Here is a 27,262-nt window from a genome sequence, read left to right as displayed (position 1 = left end):
TCAATAAATCTACCGAGAAAGTCAACTATGCGAGAAAGTCAACGCTTTCTTTAACAAGTCTACCAACACCTTTGACAAGTCTACCATTCATAACAACAAATCTACCGAAACATAATAAATCTACCTCTCATCGTTAAAACTCTACCAAGATAAGTCTACCAACATTTGTAAACTCTACCAACTCTCAAATAAATCTACCATCGACCTAATAACTCTACCGACAAAATTTTTGCGTTGACCAAAATTTGATAAGTCTACCGTCAAAGCCTAGTAGACTTATCAAATTTTCAGCGCTATAATCTGCCTACGTGGCATTAAAAAAGTAATGGCATTTTCGTAATTAGGTTTTTTTTAACAAAGGCAAAAAGAGTGTTTTGGGTATGCTAGGTTAGTTTTGTAAAAAAAATAAAAGTGCGCCAAACAAATAATATAGATACTTTCTAAGGTTAATGTAGTAATCCTCCCTAGAATTAATTGTTTTGTTTCCTAAATATAGATTTTTCCTCTTGAAAATCTGCTAGGAAGAGAAGGGAAACAAGAGCTTAATGTCAAATTAGGTAAGCATTAACGTATTTAATGGATTCTGATGTAATGAGATTCTACGACCACATGTAGGGGAAGTGTAAGAGATAGGATTTAATAATATTTTCTGGTGATCTGTGGTAATTAATTATTTGGAGTTGTTAGGTCAAAACTATAATTGTTAGGGCATCTCCATCTCTGATACTCAAAGATGAGTTTTTAGCATTAATTTAATAAATATTTTTTTGAATTTTAGAATAGTGAAGAACCCATTTAATTTTGTCTCTCCAACCATGATACTGTGATGTCTCTGTTTCTGAAACTCCACTTTATCTCTGGTTTAGATCCGACGATCAGAAAAGCTCGGAGGAAGGTAAGCTGTAAAATCGTAGGGATGAAGGAAACAATCGATTCAATTTCGGAGACCAAAGATGAGAATCACTGGTGGTCTAACTACGATTTTGGAGTCAACGTCGTCGGACAAGGCGGTGTGTGGCCTCTGTAGTGGGAAGAAGCGATGGAGGAAGAGATGTGTAGAAACAGAGGCGGTGAAGAAATGAAAAGATTATGTGCTCAATATTTGGGTTTAGAAAATTAAAGAAGAGAAACAGAGGCAACCAAAAATTGAAGAAGAAGAAGAGTTACGTTACGAAAAAAAAATTGATGAAGAGAAACAAAATGATCGAGAAAACTTGTCAAGAGAAGAGAGAGAAATTATTCTGCGACGAATGAGAAGCTGCCACGTCGCCGATGATACTCTCATCATACAGGTTCTAAAATATGACTGGGATGATACCGTATCATCGCATCTGGACTTTTTTAAATATTTTTTAACCTAAGAAAAATCACAGGACCCACTTATAAACCTTTGAGTCATCTTCCAATGGAGATGATCTTAATCGAGGCTAACATATCTGGTTGATAGAGTTTTCCTTTTTTTTTTGGGTCAAAGACAAGTTTCCATATTCTAATTAAAAAACAACTAAAATTAAATTCATTAAAATTAAAATAACTTTTTCTGAAACGTAAATTAAATATCGCTGAAATAATTAATGATAAACTGTGTCATCCATATTATGAAGAAATAAATCAGATCACTATTAGATGAAGAACAAAAATAATTCAGATCGTTCGTTTATGAGCTTCTCTAATAAGAATTTGGGACAAAATATCATTTTAGTAGGGTGGGCAAAATCATCGAACCATGAAAAACAAATAGCCCCAATAAATTGTATAAATGATGATAGGCCCCGCATTAACACGATCTCTCACGCTCCTTTTATTTATTTCATTTTATTCCTGGGCAAGTCGTGACTTATATCCAAATATAGGCAAATACTCATAACAAATAGTCAGTTGATTGTGACTTCCGAAACAAAACAATTGCATTTATTTATCCGATTAGTTAGATTTGTAGCCATCTTTCTCTACATGTGTGGGGTAAATAAATTTTCACTGAATCTCACAAGTCAGATGTAAAGAAAATGGTTTAAAACATGTAAAAAATCATGACCAATAGTCTAAAAACTGAGAATAAATTAATACAACAACCTTCACAATTGGAGAGATTAACAAGTAACCTAGAGAGCGTTGACGATGCTAAAACAAATATATTAAAATGGTTGCAATAATACTGACACAACTTCTTCTTTTTGTCAAACTGACACACTTTCAACGGACACTCACAGTGAATCTTGTTTTCTTTTGTGTAAAGTGAATCTTGTTTTCTATATTTCTTTATTTTCTACGTGAAATTATCTACTGAATATTGTATATATGAATTTTTTTTGGTTTTAAATAGGTAAATGTTTTTGTTTGTTAGAGAGCTTAAAAATAGGTAAATGTTGAAATTCTTAATGCAACATTTAACCAAGATGTATACTATATTCTATATAGTTAAGATGTATACTATATAGTCAAGATGCATTGAACAGCTCGTACATTTTGAAATTTGTAATTAAAGGCTTGCACAATAATTAACCAAGTAATGACAAAAAAAAGAAGCAAGTTTGGCCTCACCCATTTCTTTGGCCTTCGAAGGTTCCAAGATCGTTCCAATATATAAGATGCGGGTGAACTAATTTTTTTTGTAAGCAATATTAATTTTCGAAGGTAACATGTGTGTTTTGGTTTGGTTTCGATTTTAAACCAATAACATATTGTATTTGTTTTAGTTGGATTCTATTGTAGGTCATTAATTTTTTTTTCATTTGATCAGAGAGTTTGCTCATTCCCAAAATAAATGGAATCAGTTGACGAAACATACATACTCAAGTAAGTACATAAGAAGTAAGTTGAAAACCATACAAAAAACTGGAAAAGAAAAACCATTAAAGAAAAAGCCCAAATAACTTTGGGAAAATTAAAACCCAACCTTAGCGATAACAAAGATGCCAAAGTACATAGCCAAATAAATGTTATTTAGCTCTATATTATCACCTTCAAACCAGACATTACGATCATCATCACACTCAAATTTGCTGTAGAACATGAAGAAATCTGACCGCTTCTGATTGTGTTAATCTTGAGTTACCTGAATCTAATTTGGCGAAACTTAATCAGCTATTTATTTTGTATGGACACTTTAATTTCTTAAGAGTATTAAAGAAAAGATTAGATTATTAAATTTATATCAATCTTCAGAATTTCTGTCAGTAGCCTATATTAAACTTAGACCTGGTCCAGTAGTGGTCCGTTGGACGGATTTGGTTCGAGTTCATAGGCAAAATGGACTTAAAAAAAAAGAAAAAAGACCCGGAAGAGGTTGATGAACCCGCATCCCAGACACATGACGAAGCGTGAGAGGAGGAATTTTCGTGTCATTTTTGGGGAAGGGAAAATTTTTTTGCCCAAAAATTCATTTCTCCTTCGCGAGTTTTTTTTACTTTCTCTCTTCCTCTCCTACGGCGATTCTCTTTGCCTCCGTCAAATCCGTCGAAACCGTCGACTTTTGCCGGTGTAGTGAACAACTGAGTGTCGGGCTTCCGTGATTATTGCCGAGGTAAGCATTTCTTCTCTTTCTTTTGCCCGATTTCATTCGATAAAAGGAAATTAGGGTTTTGGATTTCATGGCGAAAAATTTGAAGTCTGTAATCGGTGGTTTAGGTTGGATTATTAGTGTCGATTCGAGTCATTTCACCTTATTGAAACACGAAAACGAATTGAAGTTAGTGTCGATCCCCTTCTGTTATGGGCAGAAGATGCAACGCAATTCAGTCCTGTTATGGGAGAAATCCCTCATGATTCAGAAAAAGGAAATTGAGCGGGTTAAGAGCCCGCTATACAGTACATGTATTTTGTTGTAGTATTATGCTTAAATATGTTGTTTCCGAGTTTAGACTTTGTAATCTACTAATTTTTTTTCTTTGACACATTTGATTAGGCTCGGTTGATGGAGATATCAGTTATTGGAAGGCTCAGCTTTTTGGACCAGCAGGATCGCCTTACGAGAACGGAGTCTTCCTAATTGACATGCACTTTCCTCCCCAATACCCGTTCAAGCCACCCAAGGTCTTCTTCAGAACAAAGGTCTTCCACCCCAACGTAGGAGATCGTGGAGATATCTTCCTACGGATGCTCAGTACCGACTACTTCTCGCCCATAAACACCATCCATAAGATTCTCACAAAAATTCATGAGATGCTGAGCAACCCAGAATTGGGTGAGGGGGAGTACTACGATGAAGAGAAAGCGAAGATGTACAAGGAAGACAAGTCGGGGTTTGATGGAAGAGCTCGGGAATGGACGTTGGAGCACGCTAGGGCTTAGGGTTTAGTTCATCTATCTTTATCTTTTATGTTCTTTTGTTATTCACTACTTTGTGTTAGCTTAAACCCTTGAAAACAATTTAATATATTTTGTGAATTATGCTTAAGCCGTTCATGATAAGTAACTGTATTTTAAAGTGAGTCATACACACCTCTCATCACTAAAATTGAATCGAAAATCGAAAATTTGTGTAACAAATGTTTAAGTATTTCTATATTTTAAAAATTGTGTGTTTGTATTTTTTTCTTAATAAATTGTATTTTTCTATAGTTTAAAAATTGTATTCTTTTTTTAATAAGTGATTTTTATTTTAATTACAAAATTAAAAAAATTAATATAAAATTCTGGATGAATCCCATTAACGGGTTCACTACTGGAACCTCAAACTTAACCAGAATTCATCACAAAAACGAAAAAAAAAATTATTTATTTAATCTGATGAACCCCATAAGGGGGTTCACTACTGCACATGCTTTTACGTTTGCAAAACTAGTTATACTATTTTTTTATGAGATAAGTTATGTTAATTTATACTTTTTCCGTTTTACAAAGAGTGTTGTTTTAAAGTTTTATTTTTGTTTCACAAAGAATGTCGTTTTATATTTTCAATGCAAAATTTTAAATAATATTTCAGTTTTAATTTTATTAATTTAATGTATTTACTAGATAAAACCAAATTATTTAATGTATTAATAAGGAACAAAGTTGTACTTTTAATAATTTTTTTAATATGTGTGAAAAATGAAGAAATGTAAAAATGGCCTTGTACAGTAACAACAACAAATAAAAGGGAAAACGCATCGTTCTTGGCCGCCACTTAGGTCGCTCGTCTCGTCATCCAGGAAATGTCAAGCAGAGAAAATCCAAGCGGACTCTGCAAAAACATTCCAAATCTCATCTCTTCCTTCGTCGACACCTTCGTTGATTACTCCGTCTGCGGAATCTTCTTACCACAGGACCCTACTCCACAGAATGAGATTCCGCAAACCAGGTTCGACAAACCCGAGCGCCTCGTCGCCATCGGCGATCTCCACGGCGATCTCGACAAGTCCAAGGAAGCATTCAGGATCGCCGGATTAATCGATTCGTCGGATAAATGGACGGGCGGATCAACGATGGTTGTTCAGGTGGGCGACGTCCTAGATCGAGGCGGAGAGGAGCTAAAGATACTCTATTTCCTCGAGAAACTGAAGCGAGAGGCCGAAAAATCGGGAGGTAAGATTCTGACTATGAACGGGAACCACGAGATCATGAATGTAGAAGGTGACTTTAGGTATGTCACTGAAAAGGGTTTAGAGGAATTCCAAATTTGGGCAGATTGGTATTGTTTAGGGAACAAGATGAAGAGCTTATGCCTAGGTCTAGATAAACCCAAGGACCCTTACGAAGGGATTCCAATGAGCTTCCCTCGAGCTAGACCGGACTGTTTCGAAGGAATGAGAGCTAGGATTGCTGCACTGAGACCTGAAGGTCCGATTGCAAAGAGGTTCTTGTCTAAGAATCAGACAGTCGCTGTTGTTGGAGATTCTTTGTTTGTTCATGGAGGTCTTTTAGCTGAGCACATAGAGTATGGACTGGAGAGGATAAACGAGGAGGTTACATGTTGGATTAACGGGTTAAGAGGAGGAAGATATGCGCCTGTGTATTGTAGAGGAGGGAACTCTGTTGTTTGGTTGAGGAAATTCTCGGATGAGATGGCTCACAAATGCGACTGTTCAGCTCTTGAGCATGCTCTTTCCACCATTCCTGGTGTTAAGAGGATGATCATGGGACACACGATCCAAGATGCTGGTATCAACGGTGTTTGCGATAATAAAGCCATTAGGATTGATGTGGGCATGTCCAAGGGATGTACCGATGGATTGCCTGAGGTTTTGGAAATCCGCAAGGACTCTGGTGTGCGGATAGTGACGTCGAATCCATTGTATAAGGAGAATCCGATTTCTCTTTTAGCTCCTGACAGTAAAACGGGTCTCGGGTTGCTGGTACCAGCTGAGCATGTTCCTAAGCAAGTTGAAGTCAAAGCTTAAATACCTTTTTAGTGAACACTAGTTGATATTCTCTGTTTAGATGATTGATGCCTTTTGGTATGTCTAGCATTGGCGGATTCTTTGTATGAATATCAGCCAGATTCTTGTGCTCTTCTTGGAGCATCAATTGTGGTTTTAAATTATCAGAAAGTTAGACAATGTTTGTAGCAATATAGTGAATCATTTGTTCAAACATTATATCTGATTCAATACATTTGTTAAGGGTTTCTAATTTTTGTTTTTGATGTATGTCTGGTTTACTAAAAAAGTGAGATTTACTTGAAAGAAAAAAACCGACAAAATATTAAAACTAAATAAATTTATTTTGTGACCCAATCCATTTGTTTGGTCAACGTTACCGAGTTATATACGTATATAAAAAAGTTCTAATAATGGTTTGAGATTAAAGACCCTCCTAAACTCATATGTTAAACAGTCTCGGATAAGAACATTCGAACAATTACCGACGCACAAAACTTTCAAGGAGAAACAAAAAAAAGGGAAAAATGTTGTCGAGATTGTTCAAGGCAGGTGAAAAGGTTTTGTTGAATCTGGTTAACAAGAAAGACCTTCACATGGCGTCGAGGAATATGGAGAATTCTCCCAAAGTGCAAGAGCTTTACGACCTTTGCAAGGAGACTTTCACTGGGAAAGCTCCTTCTCCTGCTTCCATGGCTGTCCAAAAACTATGCTCTCTCTTGGGTATTTTGTTTCTATTCTCTTTTCCTCCCTTTTGTCTCCGTTTGATCTGCGATAGGGTTTGCAATTATAGCTGGTCATGATCTAATCTGAAGCGATTTACAAGGATTGAGTTAAAGGGTTTTGGGTTGTTTTGTTGGATTTCAATAAATGTAGGAAATTCTCATGAATGGCTCATTTGATTTTCGAATCCCACCAAATCTGGGAAATTGCATACTCACAGTTTGAAATCGTCGGAGTTCGCTGAGGAGAGTATGTATGTAGCTTATTTTGTGGGGTCTCTATGCATGCAAAGCTCTTCAGTCTTCACTCATCAATGAAACTTAAGGTTTAAAGAAGAGATAGATCAATCTATTGTACCTAAAGGGTTTAGTAGGATCAGTGATTTTAGAGTTCATTGTGGTGAGAGTTGAAGCTACGAAATTTGGGGAATATTGAGTTTATAAGCAGAGGTATGATCTCGTTTTTGTTCATTATGTGTTCAGATACGGTTAGTCCTGCAGATGTTGGGCTCGAAGAGGAAGCTCAAGACGATGATCGAGGCTATGGAGTTTCTGGGGTTAGCCGTGTTAACAGAGTAGGACGATGGGCACAACCGATAACATTCTTAGACATTCATGAATGTGATACTTTTACAGTAAGTCTTTGAGGTTGATACTAAAGCCTTCTTGGTGATCAGTCAAGAATCTAAAAAACAAGCCTTTGTTTGTTCTTCTTCAGATGTGCATTTTCTGCTTCCCAACATCATCAGTGATTCCATTGCATGACCATCCAGAGATGACTGTGTTTAGCAAAATCCTCTATGGATCACTTCATGTGAAAGCTTACGATTGGGTCGAACCTCCATGTATTATCACACAAGACAAAGCCGCGCCCGGTTTTCTTCCAGGTTATCGTTTTTTTTATTCTTCTTACTCATCCCTGTCTTTGGTCTCTTAAAGGCTCACTTGTGTGATATGATAACTAAGAAAGACCTCTTGCAACAACATGTAGCAGCAAGATTGGCGAAATTGGTGAGCGACAAAGTCATAACGCCTGAGTCTGAGATACCAGTGTTGTACCCAAAGACTGGAGGGAATCTCCATTGTTTCACTGCGCTGACTCCATGTGCGGTTCTCGACATTCTCACACCTCCTTACAAAGAAAGCGTTGGCAGGAGTTGCAGTTATTACATGGACTATCCTCTCTCCACTTTCGGTATGCAAACTCTCTCTTTCTTTATTTTTGTTTCACCACTCTCTTCCTCCTCTAGAAGAACATTATGTTACTCTGTTTTCTTTTACCGTTGGTGATAATAGCATTGGAGGAAGGAATGAAGGTTGTAGAAGGAAAAGAAGACGAATACGCTTGGCTTGTGCAGATCGACACACCCGATGATCTTCACATGCGTCCCGGTTCATATACCGGTCCAACTCTTCGGGTCTAGATTTTTCATTTCTGCTGTTGGTTTTTGTAGCTAAGTAACTCTTGTATAATTGTATTGTATCATTCCAAGATAAGCTTGTGGAGAAGATGTCAATACGATTTCAGATTATTATAGAAGCACTCTTTGATCGGTCCATTTCCGCTTAAAATTAATGGTCGTAAAAATCAATTCTTTTACGGGAGAATTTTCAAGTGGGACAAAAAGAAAAGTTTGTTTTTTTTTTAAATATGTTAAAGAGAAGAGTGACGAGCAGATAGTGCTGGATCAATTTGCCGCCGCCGCCGCCACGTTAAACCTTCTTCTTCTTCTCTCTCTCTGGTGCTTTAGGTTTTACCATTCTTCAATCTCGTCCTGCAATGGCGTCTTCACTTCTCAAAAGCCCTAATCTCTCATCAATAACAATCACCACCCCTTCTCTTCCCGCCTTCTCCTCAAAATCCCCAACTGTTTCATTCCGTTTCCGTCATCGTTCCTCCATCTCCCTCCGAGGCGACTCATTTCGCCTCTCGTGTTCCGTCTCAGATCCTTCTCCTCTGCCACCTCACTCACCTCGCCGCCGCCGCCCCGAATACATCCCCAGCCGCATTTCTGATCCCAGCTACGTCCGCGTCTTCGACACGACTCTCCGCGACGGCGAGCAATCTCCGGGGGCTACTCTAACCTCCAAGGAAAAGCTGGACATCGCGCGTCAGCTAGCGAAACTCGGTGTTGACATCATCGAGGCCGGATTTCCCGCCGCCTCGAAGGACGATTTTGAAGCAGTCAAGACCATAGCGAAGACAGTCGGAAACGACGTCGATGAAAACGGATATGTACCAGTCATCTGTGGACTCTCTAGATGCAATAAGAAAGATATCGAGACGGCTTGGGAGGCCGTGAAATACGCCAAACGGCCTAGGATCCACACTTTTATCGCCACGAGCGACATTCACTTGGAGTATAAACTTAAGAAGAGCAAAGAGGAGGTCATCGAGATCGCAAGGAACATGGTTATGTTCGCGAGGAGCTTGGGCTGCGAAGACGTCGAGTTTAGTCCAGAAGATGCCGGAAGGTTCGATGATTACTTTTGTCAATCATATAAATTCATTGTTTTAATTTTTTTTTTCATAAAGTTTTAATCTTGATTTGGAAGCTAAGATTGTGGAATACGTTTTCCCTACTTTTGGGATTCTGGATTTTCGATTCCTTTGCGATGATTCATCTTTTCCTTTTTTTGGTAATGTAGATACTTTTTTTTTTGGGTTCTTTAGATCCGAGAGAGAGTTCCTGTACCAGATTCTTGGTGAAGTCATAAAAGCTGGAGCAACAACACTCAACATACCTGATACTGTTGGTATAACTTTGCCTAGTGAGTTTGGTCAGTTGATTGCTGATTTAAAAGCCAATACTCCAGGGATCGAAAATGTTATCATCTCAACTCATTGTCAGAATGATCTTGGACTCTCTACGGCCAACACTTTATCTGTATATCCTTTTACTCCTTTTTCTTTTTACGAGGAACTACTTGGCTAACTCAACCCGTTAAAAATGTGTGATAACCTTTTTTGAATTCAGGGAGCACATGCAGGTGCGAGGCAGGTGGAAGTGACCATTAATGGAATCGGTGAAAGAGCTGGAAACGCTTCACTCGAAGAGGTCAGAGTTTCATTTCTTTGTGAAGACATGTGAACCTTTCCGCCACTAAAATCCTTTTTTTTTTTTGGGGATACTTAATCCTTACCTGATATATCCGATTAAGTGTAGGTTGTGATGGCCATAAAATGCCGTGGAGATCATGTATTAGGAGGTCTATATACCGGAATTGATACTCGGCACATTGTTATGACAAGCAAGATGGTACACTTTTAGACTTCATTCATAACATTGTGAAAACAAATACTAATTTTCTTAAGAACGGAAAAGACTTTGTAGATTGCCATATGAGGTGTCTCATAACTCGTGGCTTGTTTTCACAGGTTGAAGAGTACACTGGAATGCATACACAGCCCCATAAGGCTATTGTAGGAGCGAATGCCTTTGCGCATGAAAGTGGTATTCATCAGGTCAGTTGATAAAAATCATCTTTGTAATACGTATTTTTATTATTTCTGTGAAGAGGTTACTCTTTTTGAGAAACATTAAAGGTTATCTCATAATCTGTTTATTTTTTCCTCTTTGCAAATTATAACTCTCCCTGTAAGCTGTAGCCTTTTATTAAGTATGCTCATGTTCCCATTCCTCAGCATCCATTGCCTGACTATGAACATAATGGGTTAATAAATGATTAAGGTCTCAACTATTTTGGCTTGCACGCTCACTCTTTCCGTCTGCTGCATAACTGTACTACTTTCTTCATGATTGTTTTTCCAGTTGCGCTTAATGACTGTTCATGCTTCTTTTAGGATGGCATGCTGAAACATAAGGGTACATATGAAATTATATGCCCCGAAGAAATCGGACTCGAACGATCAAATGATGCTGGCATTGTTTTGGGGAAGCTTAGGTATGGAATTTTTTCTTGTTTACTCTGTTTTGCCTAGGCGTAAACCCCCAATTTGTCTTTCTTGTTCAGACTATGCAACAAGCCTGTAAGCTCTACAATTATGATAAATCGCCTGTGACGTTGAATATTTCCTGACATTATTAAGCATTTGATATTTTGACAATTTACCCCTTCATAAGCTAGTGTATACTACCTATTTGTTTGAACCCTGAAGTCTAACTGTTGGTTTCTGCTTTTGCTTGGATATAATATTATTCAGTGGGCGTCATGCGCTGAAAGGCCGTTTGACTGAGGTACACAGCAATCATACCGAAACATATACTCGGTATTGCCATCTTTGTTGGAGACACTAATGTCCTCTCATCTTTTCTACTTTTCTAGCTTGGTTATGAACTAGATGATGAACAGCTAAGTACCATTTTCTGGCGCTTCAAATCTGTGGCTGAGCGGAAAAAGGTAGTTCCTTCGGGTTATCCTGTTATTTATTCAAATGTTTAGTTTGCGGTGTCAATTCCAGATATGAGCTTTGCAGCCATTTTTCCTAGCTTCATAAATCCATTGGTACCTTTGTTTGCTTGGTTGTGGCTGGATAGACTTATGATATGTAGAGGGAGATGGAAGAGGATTGCTTTAGTGTTCTTGAGGGTTTATGTAATGTCTCCTGATCGCATAATGTTTCATTGCTGATTCAGAGAGTTACCGATGCGGACATAATAGCTTTGGTATCTGATGAAGTTTTTCAGCCAGAAGCCGTGTGGAAACTCCTGGACATTCAGGTGAAATTGGGATCAAGATGATCTTTTTTTGTCACTCTTTTTTTTTTTCTTGTGCATGGTCTTTAGTCAATTCTCAATTTGATAAAAAGTGGATGGAATGCAGATAACTTGTGGGACTCTCGGGCTTTCAACAGCAACTGTTAAACTTGCTGACGCTGATGGCAAAGAGCATGTCGCTTGTTCTATGGGAACTGGGCCTGTTGATTCAGCTTACAAGGCAGTTGATCTTATCGTCAAGGTAATTTTTTTATACAACTTAGGCTCTAATCATATACAAGATATTTCACATGTAAGATTATTATCGTTTATTTAAAACTCCTACCCTCCTATTATAGGAACCGGCGACTCTGTTGGAGTACTCAATGAATGCAGTAACAGAAGGCATCGATGCCATCGCAACCACACGAGTTCTTATCCGCGGAAACAACAATTACTCATCTACGAACGCAATAACTGGTGAAGAAGTTCAAAGGACCTTTAGGTAAAAAAAAAAATTATATCACTCTTTCCTCATATCTCATTCAAATCGGATCGGCATAGTTACGATGTTTTTTTTTTTGTCTTTGGCAGTGGAACCGGAGCAGGAATGGACATTGTGGTATCGAGCGTCAAAGCTTATGTGGGAGCTTTGAACAAAATGCTCGACTTCAAAGAAAACTCTCCCACAAAAATCCCTTCTCAAAACAGCAAAGTCCTTGCCTGAATAAAAAAAATCTTTGGCTCAGACCAAATGTAGGTTTTTTTTTTTCTAGGTACATAATTTGGTAATAAAGGGAGCTTTAAAGTTTGCATGTTGTATTTCTAAGTTACATGTCAAGAGTTTGTGTACTATACATATTTACATAACTTGAATCTCTATATTTAGAAACAATCATTCACGCTCTTGGTATCAGTAAAAAGAATAACCCAACCGTTCAACAGTTTTAGCCTGTCCCCAAAAAAGCTCCCCTTTGACTAAACTAATGTCTTCAAACTCAAACATCTTGTTCCTCTATGTTACCTTAGTTTGGTTTATGCAATCTGTTGTCGATCCAAACACATCTTCACTAATTACATCTATGCGATGATGTTCGTCTTCATTGTCCTTTAGTGGTTACTTTTTTCATCTTTTGAAACGCTATCGCCAAGAACCCGGCTGAGGAAACCCGGACCGCCAAGCAATTGGTTGGCCTGCTAGTAGTCCCTGCAAGTAAACTCGCAAGAGTCACGTACTGTATCATTCATATTAATCATGATTGCAACTTCAATGCCAGCTAAAAAAGCAATGTCTGGGTAAGTTCATATCATTAAAACAGAACAAAAACCTGTCATATTTCCAAACTTAACCGTACAAACAAATGCTAGCTTCGTAAAATAAGTACAGTATATTCAGCTAACAACATCAAAAGTGCCATTTATGGAATATTTCCACATAACTTTCAATTAAAAAACTTAATAGATTTTCTCTTTTTTTTTGGGTAAAATAAATTTTCTCTTAAACCACGAGTTCTCTTAAACTTAATTTATCAATACATAGAGAACCAAGTCCCTCAACCTCAACTCAAGAATGTGCTTACGACTACTGTCTGAGTTGCAGTCCGATCCGTCTTCTCTTGTCCTTCAATATCTTTCTCGTTTGTCTCGGCCTCGCCATTGCCAAGTCCATTATTCACAATTTCGATGTACCCGCTGATTTATCAAGGCTCTTATACTTGACTCATTTTCCATTTCACACATGCTAATTCTAGCATTTTCATTAGTTTCTTCTAATACAGATTATCCCTTTTCTTGAGATAGGATTCGTCTTTTTTTTTTTTAAAGGAGGTGCTAGAGATGGGATTCTTCCATATAAAGAAACCAAACAGACAACAATTGACAATCGACAAATCAAAATTATTAACAGAATTAATCATAAAACGGATATTATTTAATATGGTTTAGATAACAATTTAACCAGTCTGTGATCATTTGGCCTACAACCCCCGTTTTAGTATTTTTGACCGGTGTGAATTTCAATGCGTTTATTTTAGTTTCTTTTTTAGTATAGCCACTTTTCTTTACTGAATAGTAAATACTGCTGCTCGCTCTTGTAAATGAATATACACTTATTTTTAATTTGATTAATTGATCAGAGAAAATCTAGAAATTTGGTTATTAATAACATGTTTTGTGGCATTGTGCTAGGAGAGAAACATGCATGGATTTTAATTACTTTTGATCTTTTTTTTCAATGAAGGGAACTTTTATGCGTGGAAAGAGGTGACGAGATCAGCGACGTTATTTATATTTGACCACCATACTGATATGTCAAGACTCAGGAGTATTAATATGTCAAGACTCAAGACTACGTAGTGAAGCCGTTTTGAACGGTATGGAAGGTGATCCATGCGTCTCTTGGCTTTTTGTTTTCAGGGATTCCTCGTTTGTTCTCATTTGGAGAATCACCCAAAAAAAAAATGAAAGACAATACAGTGGCTGTTCAAAATGCGCAACAACTCGAGGCCAAAAATAAGATATGATCATATTATTTGGAAATATAATTTGTGGAAAAAATATTTCATTATGTATCAAATTCAAACTGAAATGAGAACCATATCAGATATATTGATTATATAAACTACATCTATCTTTTTCATTTTGATTTTCCTAAACCGGAAATAACTAGAAGAAATCAAACTAACTTTGATTTAACATTTATTCCGTTACGTTGGATTAACATTCTGTAGCTTCAAATAAAAAATAATACAGTTTATTTGACGCAACCTTAAAAAGCAAATGAAAAATAAACGCATTTCCCAACAATCTCGGATTCAATAAGTCCTGATAAATTCTCATAGTTTAAAAGAGTCGAGCGACCGTTTAAATAGTGTAATTAGTGACGTGGCAATAAGACATAGTCAAAATCTAATATAACTACTCTCTCTAAACTAAAGGATCTTCTTAACCCCACACACGTTCTCTACCTCTAGTGGCATAAACCAGTAATTAAACACTAAAACCAGTGACTAATAACCTCCACTACTATCACCCACTACCCCAAAAACAAAACAACCGTTCCCTCTTTCCCCAATAACCACGACTCCACACACTTAAAAACACACTAAAACGTTACGAAACAAAATTATCAAACTCAAATAACCAAACCTCTCTATCTCTCTCTCTCTCTCTCTCTCTGCATATAAATTTCCAAACCTCTTTATTTGGTTGTTCGATTACATCATCATACATCAGAGAGCGAAAAGAAATCATAAAAAAAAAAAAATGTTTAGAGTAAGCAACTTCGTAGTGGGTCTAGCCAACACGTTGGTGATGTTAGTGGGTGCATCGGCGATTGGTTACTCGATTTACATGTTCGTTCATCAAGGCGCCACCGATTGTGAAACAGCGATTCGTGCACCACTTCTCACGACAGGGATCGTCCTGTTCGTTGTGTCGTTAATAGGAGTGATAGGATCATGCTTCAAGGACAACTTTGCAATGGTCTCCTACTTGATCATATTGTTTGCCGGCATCGTTGCGTTGTTGGTTTTCTCCATATTTCTCTTCTTCGTCACCAACAAAGGAGCCGGTCGTGTGGTCTCTGGTCGAGGCTATAGAGAGTACCGGACGGTGGATTTCTCTACTTGGCTTAATGGCTTTGTTGGTGGGAAGAGATGGGTTGGGATTAGGTCTTGTTTGGCTGAGGCTAGCGTTTGTGATGATTTGAGTGATGGTCCTGTTAGTCAGATCGCTGATGCATTTTATCACCAAAACTTGTCTCCAATCCAGGTACTTTAATTATTTATTTTTTTGTGTAATAAACGAGTTTTTGATTAGGTTTTTGTGTGTTTTTTTGTTTTTGGTTTGGATTTGATTTTTCAAAAGTTTTGGAGTTGGGTTGTATTTGGTTTTATAATGAATGCAAACACAAGTTTTGAGATTTGATTTGATTAAAAAAAAAAAAAAAACCCTTTAAAATATCCAACCGAATATAAGAACAAACTTCCTTCATTTTACAAATTTGTTATCCATATATTGCTTTAAAAAGGCGTTTAATATTACGTATAACGTATTCGTTATGTAACTGTTGATTAGTATTTATAATGTTGTTTTTATTGTGTTGAGTAGTCGGGGTGTTGTAAGCCACCGTCGGATTGCAACTTTGAGTTTAGAAACGCCACGTTTTGGTTACCACCGGCTGCTAAAAACGAAACGGCGGTTGCGACCAACAACGGCGACTGCGGTGCGTGGAGCAACGTGCAAACGGAGTTATGCTTTAACTGCAACGCATGCAAAGCGGGTGTGTTGGCGAACATAAGAGACAAGTGGAGGAATCTTTTGGTTTTCAACTCATGTCTCCTCCTCCTCCTCATCACCGTCTATTCCTGCGGTTGCTGTGCTCGTCGTAACAATCGAACGGCTTGGAATTTGGAAAAGTGATTCTGTCTTTATCACTTTTAATTTATTTGTGTTCTTGTTTTAGTTTGTTTGTTTTAATTATTAGTTAATCAATCATCTTTTGGTTTCTTAGGACAATCACATGTTTGTTTCGAACCAATCATCATGAAATTTATCACATTTCACTAGTCTTATAATTATCCAAACATTTGTCAAATTTCTAATTACTGTATATATCTCTCTTGGTTTCTTAGGACATTATCATGTTTGCTAGACAAACAGTCATTATGAATTTTAAAACATTCGACTTATTCAAACATGTAGAAATAAATTCTTCTTTCTATTTTTATCAGTAACAATTAACAAACCCACAAAGTAAAACAAAACAAAACAATGTAACATACAAAATTACAAACCAAATTTACCAAGAAAAAAAATCAATCAATCTTAATGTCCTCTCGTTGATCATCGTTCATCAATCTCTGTCGTCGTCGTCATTATTGATTGATCGATTTTTGATTTAGTGTTTCCCAAAGAAAGAAAAAAAAACAAAAAAAATGGAGGAACAGCTAAGACAATTAAAAGACATTTTCGAGCGGTTCGACATGGACGGAGACGGAAGCTTAACGATCTTAGAACTGGCTGCGCTTCTCCGGTCACTTGGTCTCAAACCTTCCGGCGACCAAATCCACGTTCTTTTAGCAAGCATGGACTCAAACGGCAACGGTTTTGTCGAATTCGAAGAGCTCGTAGGAGCGATTCTTCCCGACCTCAACGAAGAGATCCTTATCAATTCCCAGCAGTTACTCGACATTTTCAAATCGTTCGATAGAGATGGTAACGGATTCATCAGCGCCGCTGAATTGGCTGGAGCCATGGCCAAGATGGGTCAACCATTGACGTATAGAGAATTAACGGAGATGATCAAAGAAGCTGATACAAACGGTGATGGTGTTATAAGCTTCGGTGAATTTGCTTCCATTATGGCAAAATCTGCTGTTGATTATTTCGGTTTAAAAATCAATTCTTGATCATTACGATTTCATTGCATTCTCTCTCTTTTTTTTTACCATATATCACCTGAAGGCTAGAATTGATGATTGATCGACCATTGATATATAAATCAGAGAAAATAGTGTCTTTTTAAGAGATCCAGGGGACGATTAATAAAAGGAGGACAAAAACTCAGGGAAAAACAGATACTCTTGAAGTTTGAGGGAAACAAAACGATAAGAAATCTAGAAAACAAGCTCATGGGGTTTCATTCCTTGTTTCAATGAGAACCTGGCGCCGAGGTAAGTCTTGAGCTCTGGCACTGCTTCAATGGATTTGATAAGAGCTGTGTCAACGGTTTTCTGGTCTTCCTTCTTCTCTTGTGGAATCTCTTTCTTCTCCTGAAGATTACCAAAGAATAGCAATGATTCAGTAATGGTACAAGAAAGATAACAAGATCTCTAAAGTGATGACAAGATCTCTAAAGTGTATATATACATACCTCTTTCTCTGCTTCGAAGAACTCGCCTTCTCCTTTCTTCTTCTTCTTCTCAGCAACCTTGCCAAAATACTTGTCATCGAATTTCTCAACGTTGACTCCAGAGATGTCAACCTTTGTGGATGTTCCAATCACATACGACTGGTTCACACGCCTCAATGGAACACCATTGATCTTGAATGGTCCTGCAAGAGGGAAATCAACAAAGACAGAATATTCATGAACAAAGCTTCGAAACATTTCAAACAAACATTACATTTCAAGAGCAGAGATAAGAACCTACCTGTTACCAGAAGCAAACCAGAAGGAAGTTGCTTGAGAAAGACAACTCTCTTTCCCTTGAATCTACCCGCAAGAATGATCAACACAGTTCCTGGAGTGATGCTGGATCTGCAATACAGACATAAGAACACCGTATTTTATATTGAGATTAGTGAAAATGATCATAGGTAGAAGTAATATGCAAATCTCCATGAATCCTACATTTCAACATATCCTCCAAAAACACTATAAGCTATCGATCTCTCTTATATTCCCAGCAAATCCTCTAGAACAAACTACTACGCAATCTACCGGAACTAAACGCACAAATACAATTCAGCTTGAAATTAAATACCAAATGGAAGAAGATGGATTACTTTAGCTTGGTGGGCTTTGGCTTGCGCCTGTTGGCTAACGGTTTCTTAACGTCTTCGGCAGGATAAAACTTGGCCGGCTTCTCAACTGGAGCTTCGACCTTGGACTTAGCGTCGTGACGGGGGAAAACGCCGCCGTTTTTGGCCTTAATTGCCCACAAACCCCTCTTGTGGTACATTTGCGACCGAGAGTATTTGCCAACCCCCCTGATGAGATCAGGGTTTCGGCTTACTTTCGGGGTCCTCTGCTTCGCCGCCGGCATTTTCGCTGTTTTCTTCTCTGTGACGAACTCTCAGTGGCGTAAAACCCTAATTTGGAGTCAGCAGCTCTTAAATATAATGGAGATAGCAGCGACAGAAAAAAACCTAATGGACCTTATACTCCAATGGGCCTTAAATGAGTGAAGAGTCTAATAATGGGTTTGGGTTTCTAAGCTATGTGGCATACGAATATTCAAGTAAAAAACTAGAAAAGTTGGGTAATTACGAAGCAAAATTTTCAGCAAATATTTAAAAAGTAGAGACGAAGCAATTTGGTTACAACTGAACACACACACACACAACACAGAATATCAAAGCAAAAGCATAAGAAAAAGAGTCATAAAGTACAAATGATGAAAAAATCCCAAACTGTAAATATAAAAATTAGTAAAAAGAGAGACAAATAATTGTGTTATTGTCATGTTCCTATAGAATACAGATGTTAGCTAACAGTGGGGAAAATAGACAAATCAACAAAAAATAAACTTTGGTAATAAGGAAATAACATCAGAATTTGATCAGTCTTCAGACTTGTTAATGCTTCATGTGTGTTGTTGTCCTTGGACGAGCAAACCCCGGCTGCACCAATCAAACATTTACTGTATTAGTGTATGTCTATATATATATAGACACAGAATCGTGTTGAACAGCTTCACTGTTTGTGAGCATCATCGTAGTAAAGTTACCTGAAGCAGCATTGAAGGAGCTTCTTGATGAACATGAACATGGCTTCTCGTTTTCCTTCTATCTAACGAAGGACTATTGGCAACGCCTATGTCCCAAAAGCTTCTCTTTTTAGCTGTTGCAGCTGGAGATGCAAACCGATGACTCGGACTTTTCAGCTCCTTTTCCTTTGGTCTCAAGCTCCCTCTTGTCACAATCCTCCTCGTTTCTTTGCTTCTTTCTGGAGTTTTCTCGCTCTTTTTACTACAAAGATCTTTCATTAATTCCTCTTTCTGCTTCTTCATCTGCAACCCATGTTCCCTCTTCATTCTCTCCATCTCCATCTTCAATGCCTTAACAGTTAACTGAAGCTCCTTCACAGCTTCTTCTGCTTTACTCCTTTTGGATGATTCTGGTGTGAAACATGTCCCTGACAACAACGAATGCCTCGGTTTCTTCTTCTGCTGGGCTGTTAATGCAGATGGTGGAGTCATTAGAGATGAGATTGATGGAGGTGTCTGAGAAATGTTATTGTTATTAGCAGCTGCTAAGGTCTCTGCTTGAAGAGTCAAAAGCTTCTGCTGCTGTTTAGCAAGCTGGACACGCAACTCACGGTTCTCTTCCTGGAGCTCTAACAAGAGCTTGGCCTGATCAGGCCCTCCTTCTTGTTCACCCACTTGAACCACCTCTTCATTCACTTCACACCCCTTCACGCGAATCTCCTTGGCTCGATCTGCCCAATGGAGAGTATTCTGGGTTTCACCAAAAGAATGATCGCTTGGACTTATATTAGCAATCATCACCGTGTTACATGAGCCGCCTAGCGAGTCTTTGAGTAACTGTGTGAGCTTTGAGTTTCTGTAGGGAATATGTTTCTTGCCTTCCACAAGCGCGTTTATGCAACTACTTAATGCAAGAAGTGATCTGTTTATGTTGGCTCCTTCAAGTGATCTAAGCGTCCGTTGATCAGTTGCCACCGCTCTTTCCGAGCCCGCAAGATCAATGAGAGATAGCTTCCCAATTCGGCTGAGGGTATTCATGAAAGCATCTCTGGTCCTATACTCCACGATGACCTAAAAGAACCCCAACAAGAGATCAACTTTAAGACATTTCAGGCCCCAAAACTGATGATACTTTCGATTTGAGCTATCTGAACCTGAAGAATGGCGTGTGAGCGAGAAGATGTTTCATTGCAACGAGTTGGCTCAGTGGTTCTGTTTTGGTTTCCCCTTTGGAGCAAAGCCATAACCTGCAAAAAACCATCACAAAAAAAGGTTTAGCTTTGCTTAGCTCTTGAGTCTCAAGATCTTTAAAAAATCAAAATGTACAGATTTTAATAAGAAACCTCATCTGTGGAATAAGCTCTATATTGAGTAAGACCAGCAGCCACAATTCCCTAATTTTGATTACATTCAAATAAAAGCAAATGAATGAGATCAGTAAGTTCTTATCCCAAGCTAAAAGAGAGAACAACAACAACAAAAGGTAAGTTTAGTTTTATGTTTACCTGTTTATCTTCGCGGAGTATGAGCGGTCTACCAGGTGAAAGCAAATCTCTAACAGTTTCATTATACACCTCGAGATAAGAAAGATGAACAACATGGTTCCCATCTAAGCTTCTTTGTCTAACCTTAGCAAACAAATCTTTGATTGCTAAGACCATTACACCTGGATTTTCCATTGTCCCTAGCATTGTGTAAGTCTTGCCTGCTCCCGTAGCACCGTAGCAGAAAACCGAACCGTTTCTTCCCTCAAGAACTGCTTCAAGAAGATCTCCTGTTCTGAATAAATCAAAAGGGAAATACATCTAAGAAAGCGCAGCATTCAAACAATGCTAATGAAAGGATTCATCATTCATTACAGACATTACGTTGGAGATGATGGAATAGACACTTACGTGGTGGAATAGACTTCTCGTTGTGTTGTGGTGTCAGGAAAAGATGAATCAAAAGTGAAATGACGAACACGGAGCCTCTTAAGCCTAAGGTAGTCGTTGTCATTGGTAAACTCCGTTAGATAAACATCTCTTTTATTCAGAATCTTGACACAACATCGCGACCCATTCTCTCTTTCCTTTTTCCCCATTGGTCTAAGCCTAACAAACACCGAGATCCGGCTACCACAAGCATCAAGATTCTCCAATTTCTCACCCTTTTCAGCTGCTGTGGCCTTTCTAGCTCCATTCCCCATTGAGAGCTTTCTAATCACAGTAGAAGATGGACCACTAGGCTTAACTGGAACCGAGTTAATCCCGAAAATCCGATCTGCGTTAGCTACATTGTTCTCTTTGGTTTCTTCGTCAACAAAGTTTGAATCTTTACCGTCCTGACGATGAAATCTCTCACCTTTCTTGCAAGAATCGAGCAGCTGGTGGGTCTTAAACCTCTGATCTTCGGGTTTCGGAGACTGATTAGGGTTCCTGAGAGAGAAAGATGCTCGCTTTTGCTGCTCGTACAAGAGAGTCAAAGCTTTCATCTTTTCCTTGAGCCCTTGATGTGGATTTCTAAACGGAAGATTCAGATTTGTGTTTTCTTGCCCATTTTGCTCCTGATTCAGCACCTTAGATCGGGTCGATACCGGCATTTTCTTCTCTTTCCTTTTATTTTTCCCCCGAAGAATCTAAGATTATCTCACTATACCCTAAACAAAAAACCCAGAAAATAGATTGTAGAAGAAGGAGAAAGAAAGAAGATCGTGTGTATGATCTTAGAGTTAAAATTTAAGAGGAATCAATGGCCGTTGATTGGACTGGAGGAGTGCGTTGGTCAAAACAAAAGCTTTCAAAGTGTAGAAAAAATTGCTATTTTCACTCTTGTTTTTGGATATTTTCCCACTCGAAGAAGAATGAAAACGAAAACAAACAAAAAATGTGTGTAACGGTCAGAAATTGCTTTGTCAGCCCAATCGTTGAGCTTTGAGGGCCCAACTTAATTTATTTTATTTTATTTTATTTTACTTACTTTTAATGTGTGGCACGGGAACGTCGGGAAGCATCATTTGATTTAATTCAATATTTTTTATTTTTACTAACCGAGTATATTTGGGTTTTCCGTTTTGATTTTAGTTCCGACATCTACCATTTTGGTTTGGTATAATTAATTATGGCTTGATTGTGTTTTAACTTTTAACTCGAACTTTTGCATTTAATGTATGTCTGAAATCGAGATTAAGCTTGTCTTTTTCTTTTTGTCAAACGCTATCCTCATTTTATTAGTCGAATATATGACGAGTTTTGGTGGTAAACTGATATTTTATTAATTAAAAATGAAACCGAAGAAAGCCGAAAGAAAACCAGACCGAGCCATTCGCTGGAGTCATTTTAGCTGAGCCTGACTCTCAACTTGACTCTTCCCTGAACCAGCCGAGCTAGAGAGAGAGAGAGAGAGAGAGCCAGCCTTTTTGCCCTAGCTCCTCTCCTCCGTCAAATTCGCCGACGATATCGACCGGATCCCTCGCCGTAACGGATCTCTCATATCGGCGGACTTTCGACTCGTGGGTCTCCCGAAGCTCATACCCGCTTCTCTCTCTCTATCCCTTAGATCGGCTCAGAGATCCAGCGCCGATCCTCCCTCTCTGTGGCTTCTGTCTCTCCTTTCCCTCCAAAATCAAAATATTCACTTCTCTTGCAACGGTTTTTCTCTCTCTACGGATCGTTTTGGGTACGTCTCTCCTTTCTCGCCACCTCTGCTCACATCTAGTACAAAGCTCTTGTTTGATTCGATTGTTCCTCCTTTGCAATGTTTGTAACAATTATTGAATTGCATCAAATACCCTTTTGCTTGTTCTGAAAATTTCCTAGGTTTCTTCGACTTATAGTTGAATCTAAGACTGAAACTTCAAAGGGACAAAGAAGCTTGGAATCAGATGGAGTGGAATGTAAACAACGCTTTCAAAACCTACAAAGGTAATGCATTGAGCCTATAATTTCCGACAAAGTATGAAACTTGATTATCTGATTATGATGTTCAGTGCGTGTTGGTTTTCGGTTGCGAGACTACAACCACTTATTGATCATTTCTTTGTGGCTGCTTCTTTTGATGTAGAAATGGAACCAAAAGCCATGATGGATATCACACTTGTTCCACACTCTGATCCCATTGACATCGGATTAGGCTCTTCTGAGAAACCAAACACTGTTCCCCCTAAGCGTAAGAAGACAATGACATCAGTGTATCTTAAGTATTTTGAGACTGCACCAGACAGCAAAACTCGCAAATGCAAATTCTGCGGACAAAGCTATTCCATAGCAACAGCCACTGGTATTGTTATATCTCCTCTCAAGTCCATACTTTTTTTATTGTATGAGTGTTTCATTCTACCTTCAAAATTTGTTGTTTATGTTATGTTTTCCTCTTTCAAGGTAATCTTGGAAGGCATCTGAATAACAGACATCCAGGCTATGATAAGGCAGCAGATGTTGTCACAAGCTCCGTACCACAGACACCACCAGTTGTTGTAAAACCGTCACAATCCCAGTCGAAAGCACCGCAACTCGATTATGATCATCTTAACTGGTTAGTTCTCAAGTGGCTCGCTTTGTCATCACTTCCTCCCACCACTGTAGACGAAAGATGGTTGGGAAACTCCTTCAAGTTTCTCAACCCGGCCGTGCAGCTATGGCCGGCTGAAAAATATAAAGCCGTACTCCATGAGGTGTTCAGAAGCATGCGGGGAGATGTAAAGACATCCCTGGGGCATATCCAATCCAAAGTCTCAATCACCCTAAGTTTCTGGCATTCATATGAAAACATTTTCTATATGAGCGTAACGGGCCAGTGGATAGACGAAAATTGGTCCTCTCATAGATTGCTACTCGACATATGCCGGATTCCTTATCCCTCTGGGGGTTCTGAGATCTATAACTCACTTTTGAAAGTCCTTAAGATATATGCCATTGAAGATAAGGTACTGTGTTGTACACATGACAACAGCGAAAACGCTATACACGCTTGTCATAGCCTGAAGGAGTATTTTGATGGTCAAAAGGTCTTGCCTTTCTGCTACATTCCATGTGCTGCTCAAACTCTGAATGATATCATCGATGAGGGCTTCGCAACTATAAAGCCTATAATCTCAAAGATCAGAGAATTCACACAAGAGTTAAACGCGTCGATGGAGCTATCAGATGATTTCATTCAGATGACAACAGCTTATCAAGAAGGCAGCTGGAAACTTCCCATCGATGCTTCATCTCGTTGGAGTGGCAATTACCAGATGGTCAACATCTTGTGCAAGGTGAGCTTTCGATAACTTAAACCCTCAAGTCACCAACGCTTTGAGATCTCTATATATTGGTGCAGGCTTGTAAGTCCTTGGACTCGGTGATTAGGAAAAACGAGGATGCTATAGAGAACAGGGTGATGTTGAGTTCTGCAGAGAAGAACGCAGTGACCATTGTCCACAATTACTTGGATTTAGACTCGTTTCACAAAACGACTAATGATATGTGCACGAACAAGGATCTCACGGTCGGTCTAGCTCTGCTCTTCATGGATAACATATCCGAGATGATTACGACTTGCCAAAAATCGTGCCACAACCCAGACTGGCTAAGAACTTGTGCTGAAAACATGTCCCAGAAGGCAAGAAGCTACAACACACAAGTGTGCAACGTGTTCACTTACATTACAGCCATTCTTGACCCACGCATCAAAACAGAGTACATTCCAGAGACGATAAACCTCGAGAGCTATATAGATGAAGCAAGAGCACATTTCATTCGTAACTATTCTTCTCCTCATTTCACATCTTCCCTGACCAACGGGTACCGTCCTCAAGACATTGACGAAGGAGGAGGAGGAGGAAATATCTCATTTGCAGAGGAAATTGCTAGAAGGAAAAGAAGGGGAAGTATGAGTAACAGTGTTGTTGATGAACTGACTCAATACTTATCAGAGTCTATAGTCCCGATGCAGACCGATGTGTTGGATTGGTGGAAGGCAAACAGCGGAAGATACACGCGACTTTCCAACATGGCCCGGGATTTCCTGGCGGTTCAGGCGACTTCTGCTGCACCCGAGGAGATATTTTGCAGTAAAGGTGAAGAGATGGGTAAGCAAAAGTATTGCATGCCACATGATAGCACACAATCTGTTCTTTGTATCAGATCATGGATTGAAGCTGGTATGAAACTGAAGTTCAAGTCCACTGAGATCGACTATGAGCGGTTAATGGAATTAGCTGCCACCGTGGCCTCTGATAACTCTGCAGGCAAGTCTAGACAAGAATCAGCATAGCATAAGTGAGATTATTTTTAGTGTTTGTACTACAGAGATTAGTTGTGATTTTGTAGTCTTCTCTTAGCATTGAATTGTGCATGTTATTATGTTATCTCTGTATCAGTTGTTAGATGATTCATCATTGTTAAGAGTTGGTTCAGTTTAAGCCAATCTTGTAACTGTTTTAACTGTATTCCTCATTTGATTACCATGTTAAAGAAAAGAAGAAAACATGAAGAATGTAATGGGGTTCATTTCGGTTGAACCAATTTATGCCGTAAACAACTTTAAACTGGTCGAATTTAAACTTAGTATTTGGGTTATTTTTTAAAAAAAACTACTGTATAATTTTTCGAAAAGCCCAACATTGAATTTTGAATGGTTTTGATTTCGTATTTCATAAACTGGTTAATCCAAATAGAAACAAGTCAGAGACCGGACTATAGTCAATCATATCAGCTCAACAGATTGGTAACACTAGATCAACATTTTTCTCTTGTTTTGTGTGTGATAGCACTAGATCAACTCTTTCACAAAGGCTAATGGATAAAAGTATTCGTTCAATCTGAATTCGCTGGAAAATAAACACTATGTTGATTGTTGACTAATTAGTAACTAATGGGTTATGTCTAGATAAAAGAGTGGAAATTTATTGTACGAAATCAAGACCACATTATCTCTTTATTCGTTCCTCATATTTTTTATTTCTTGGCATGATCGATTTCGATATGTCCAAGTCCAGTGTTTGAGTGACCAAGTTGCTGTTTAATTTATCTAATTCAAGTACGACTACTTTTGTATAATTACCCACCTTCCTCGAATTTTCAATTCTATGTTTCGTCGCTATTTCTTGTAAACTTTGTCGTCCAGTGAATTTTAAAAATATTTTGAATTTAACCAAAACAAAATTATTATTAACATTTCAGTCGTACTTAGAAAAGTCTCGCACTCCAACTTTTACAGTTGAATACATTCTGACAACGACACGTTCCTTTTGTGGTTTTCAATTTTTATTTGTTGCCATCCCGTAGAAATCTTTTTATGTTTTTCACTAATTTGATATATGTTCCATGTTTATCTTTAAGAATTTGTTTTACTCTTGTTTTATTGGTAAAAAAAACTCCCTTTGCTATAGTAAAAAATTAATAAGTTTTTCAATTAAATCTAGGTTTTATTTCCCGGAAAAAAACTCTAAATTTATAAATCAAAGTCACTATAAACATTTTAAAAGAAAAAAAATTATAAAAAATCATCTGCGCAGTATAATTGATAGATAGAATTGTTTGTTATAGATTTCTGTAATGCTGATAGATTGTCGCTCGTAGAAACCATCTATAAAATAATATATTATGTTTCTATATTGTGAAAATAATTCATCGCCGTATCAAACTTTAACAAAATCATCATCATCTGTAATAAAATAATTCGAATTAAAAATATTTTTCTCAGTAATGTATGAAAAATATAATGTTTACTTTTGTCAGCCAATTCGATGAATTTTCTTTTTCATCATGTCTGATCCGTTTAGTCAAAACAAATATCTCCAAATATCTAAGAGAAAATTCAACGGGACTATAATTCAGTTGGTGTTCCAAATCTTTCGGCGCCGTATTATAATTCTTGAATAAACTTAGATTTTTGCATGGAAAAACATAATAATTATACCCCTAATTATATGCAGTTTTGTACTGCATATTTCGTTTATAAAAATAATTGGGTAACTAGCTATTTACCAGGATTACTATGTTACATTCATATTATTTTTGGCTTACTTAAATTCACTACTCTTATATAAAATTTCTTTGTCCTGTTTATTTAAATTATATATTTTGAGATTTTCACACATTTGAATTGTATATTTATGTAACAAATCTAATGTCTTTTTTTAATCATCTAATGTCGATCCATTGACTAATTTTTTTAGTATAATTGGT

At 37.9% G+C, this 27,262-nt stretch overlaps 8 protein-coding genes across 10 annotated transcripts; 6 read left to right on the top strand and 2 right to left on the bottom strand.

Annotated features, from left to right (window-relative positions):
• Positions 1-3,722: 3,722 nt before the first annotated feature.
• Positions 3,723-4,290, top strand: LOC112084031 (ubiquitin-conjugating enzyme E2 8-like). The gene is made up of 2 exons (XM_024152290.1): positions 3,723-3,813; positions 3,905-4,290. Exons 1-2 carry the CDS (start codon positions 3,723-3,725, stop codon positions 4,288-4,290), a joined length of 477 nt encoding a protein of 158 aa, XP_024008058.1.
• An 822-nt stretch (positions 4,291-5,112) lies between these two features.
• On the top strand, positions 5,113-6,542 carry LOC18993062 (shewanella-like protein phosphatase 2). The gene has a single exon (XM_006416537.2). The coding sequence runs from the start codon at positions 5,136-5,138 to the stop codon at positions 6,318-6,320; it is 1,185 nt and encodes a 394-aa protein (XP_006416600.1). The 5' UTR covers positions 5,113-5,135; the 3' UTR covers positions 6,321-6,542.
• A 194-nt stretch (positions 6,543-6,736) lies between these two features.
• LOC18993061 (plant cysteine oxidase 3) lies at positions 6,737-8,577 on the top strand. 2 transcript variants are annotated; one of them, XM_006416536.2, is made up of 5 exons: positions 6,737-7,022; positions 7,505-7,656; positions 7,740-7,908; positions 8,016-8,216; positions 8,318-8,577. In XM_006416536.2, exons 1-5 carry the CDS (start codon positions 6,827-6,829, stop codon positions 8,443-8,445), a joined length of 846 nt encoding a protein of 281 aa, XP_006416599.1. In that variant the 5' UTR covers positions 6,737-6,826; the 3' UTR covers positions 8,446-8,577. The 2 variants fall into 2 exon arrangements, with proteins under 2 accessions (XP_006416599.1, XP_024008710.1); XM_024152942.1 differs by having other exon boundaries at positions 8,013-8,216.
• A 121-nt stretch (positions 8,578-8,698) lies between these two features.
• Positions 8,699-12,623, top strand: LOC18993060 (2-isopropylmalate synthase 1, chloroplastic). Its single transcript, XM_006416535.2, has 12 exons — positions 8,699-9,496; positions 9,696-9,909; positions 10,000-10,080; positions 10,189-10,281; positions 10,401-10,487; positions 10,827-10,927; positions 11,187-11,220; positions 11,309-11,383; positions 11,620-11,703; positions 11,807-11,941; positions 12,039-12,184; positions 12,274-12,623. Exons 1-12 carry the CDS (start codon positions 8,802-8,804, stop codon positions 12,404-12,406), a joined length of 1,878 nt encoding a protein of 625 aa, XP_006416598.1. The 5' UTR covers positions 8,699-8,801; the 3' UTR covers positions 12,407-12,623.
• A 2,320-nt stretch (positions 12,624-14,943) lies between these two features.
• On the top strand, positions 14,944-17,090 carry LOC18993059 (tetraspanin-11). Its single transcript, XM_006416534.2, has 3 exons — positions 14,944-15,450; positions 15,790-16,080; positions 16,596-17,090. The coding sequence occupies exons 1-3, from the start codon at positions 14,944-14,946 to the stop codon at positions 17,088-17,090; spliced, it is 1,293 nt and encodes a 430-aa protein (XP_006416597.2).
• A 62-nt stretch (positions 17,091-17,152) lies between these two features.
• Positions 17,153-18,536, bottom strand: LOC18993057 (60S ribosomal protein L6-1). Its single transcript, XM_006416532.2, has 4 exons — positions 18,190-18,536; positions 17,835-17,941; positions 17,555-17,736; positions 17,153-17,453 (listed from the first exon to the last, which is right to left on the bottom strand). Exons 1-4 carry the CDS (start codon positions 18,447-18,449, stop codon positions 17,298-17,300), a joined length of 705 nt encoding a protein of 234 aa, XP_006416595.1. The 5' UTR covers positions 18,450-18,536; the 3' UTR covers positions 17,153-17,297.
• Positions 18,537-18,816: 280 nt separating this feature from the next.
• On the bottom strand, positions 18,817-21,761 carry LOC18993056 (kinesin-like protein KIN-8A). 2 transcript variants are annotated; one of them, XM_006416531.2, is made up of 6 exons: positions 21,008-21,761; positions 20,618-20,891; positions 20,456-20,506; positions 20,267-20,359; positions 19,134-20,183; positions 18,817-19,026 (listed from the first exon to the last, which is right to left on the bottom strand). In XM_006416531.2, exons 1-6 carry the CDS (start codon positions 21,691-21,693, stop codon positions 18,982-18,984), a joined length of 2,199 nt encoding a protein of 732 aa, XP_006416594.1. In that variant the 5' UTR covers positions 21,694-21,761; the 3' UTR covers positions 18,817-18,981. The 2 variants fall into 2 exon arrangements, with proteins under 2 accessions (XP_006416594.1, XP_024008675.1); XM_024152907.1 differs by lacking the exon at positions 20,456-20,506.
• A 628-nt stretch (positions 21,762-22,389) lies between these two features.
• LOC18993055 (zinc finger BED domain-containing protein RICESLEEPER 2) lies at positions 22,390-25,574 on the top strand. Its single transcript, XM_006416530.2, has 5 exons — positions 22,390-22,769; positions 22,910-23,014; positions 23,154-23,369; positions 23,471-24,345; positions 24,411-25,574. The coding sequence occupies exons 2-5, from the start codon at positions 22,975-22,977 to the stop codon at positions 25,344-25,346; spliced, it is 2,067 nt and encodes a 688-aa protein (XP_006416593.2). The 5' UTR covers positions 22,390-22,769; positions 22,910-22,974; the 3' UTR covers positions 25,347-25,574.
• Positions 25,575-27,262: the final 1,688 nt, after the last annotated feature.

Source organism: Eutrema salsugineum, unplaced genomic scaffold (assembly GCF_000478725.1).
Source record: "Eutrema salsugineum unplaced genomic scaffold, Eutsalg1_0 scaffold_5, whole genome shotgun sequence".
Lineage (NCBI taxonomy): Eukaryota > Viridiplantae > Streptophyta > Magnoliopsida > Brassicales > Brassicaceae > Eutrema > Eutrema salsugineum.
Note: the sequence above shows the minus strand (reverse complement) of the source record. Positions and strands in the feature narration are given on the sequence as shown.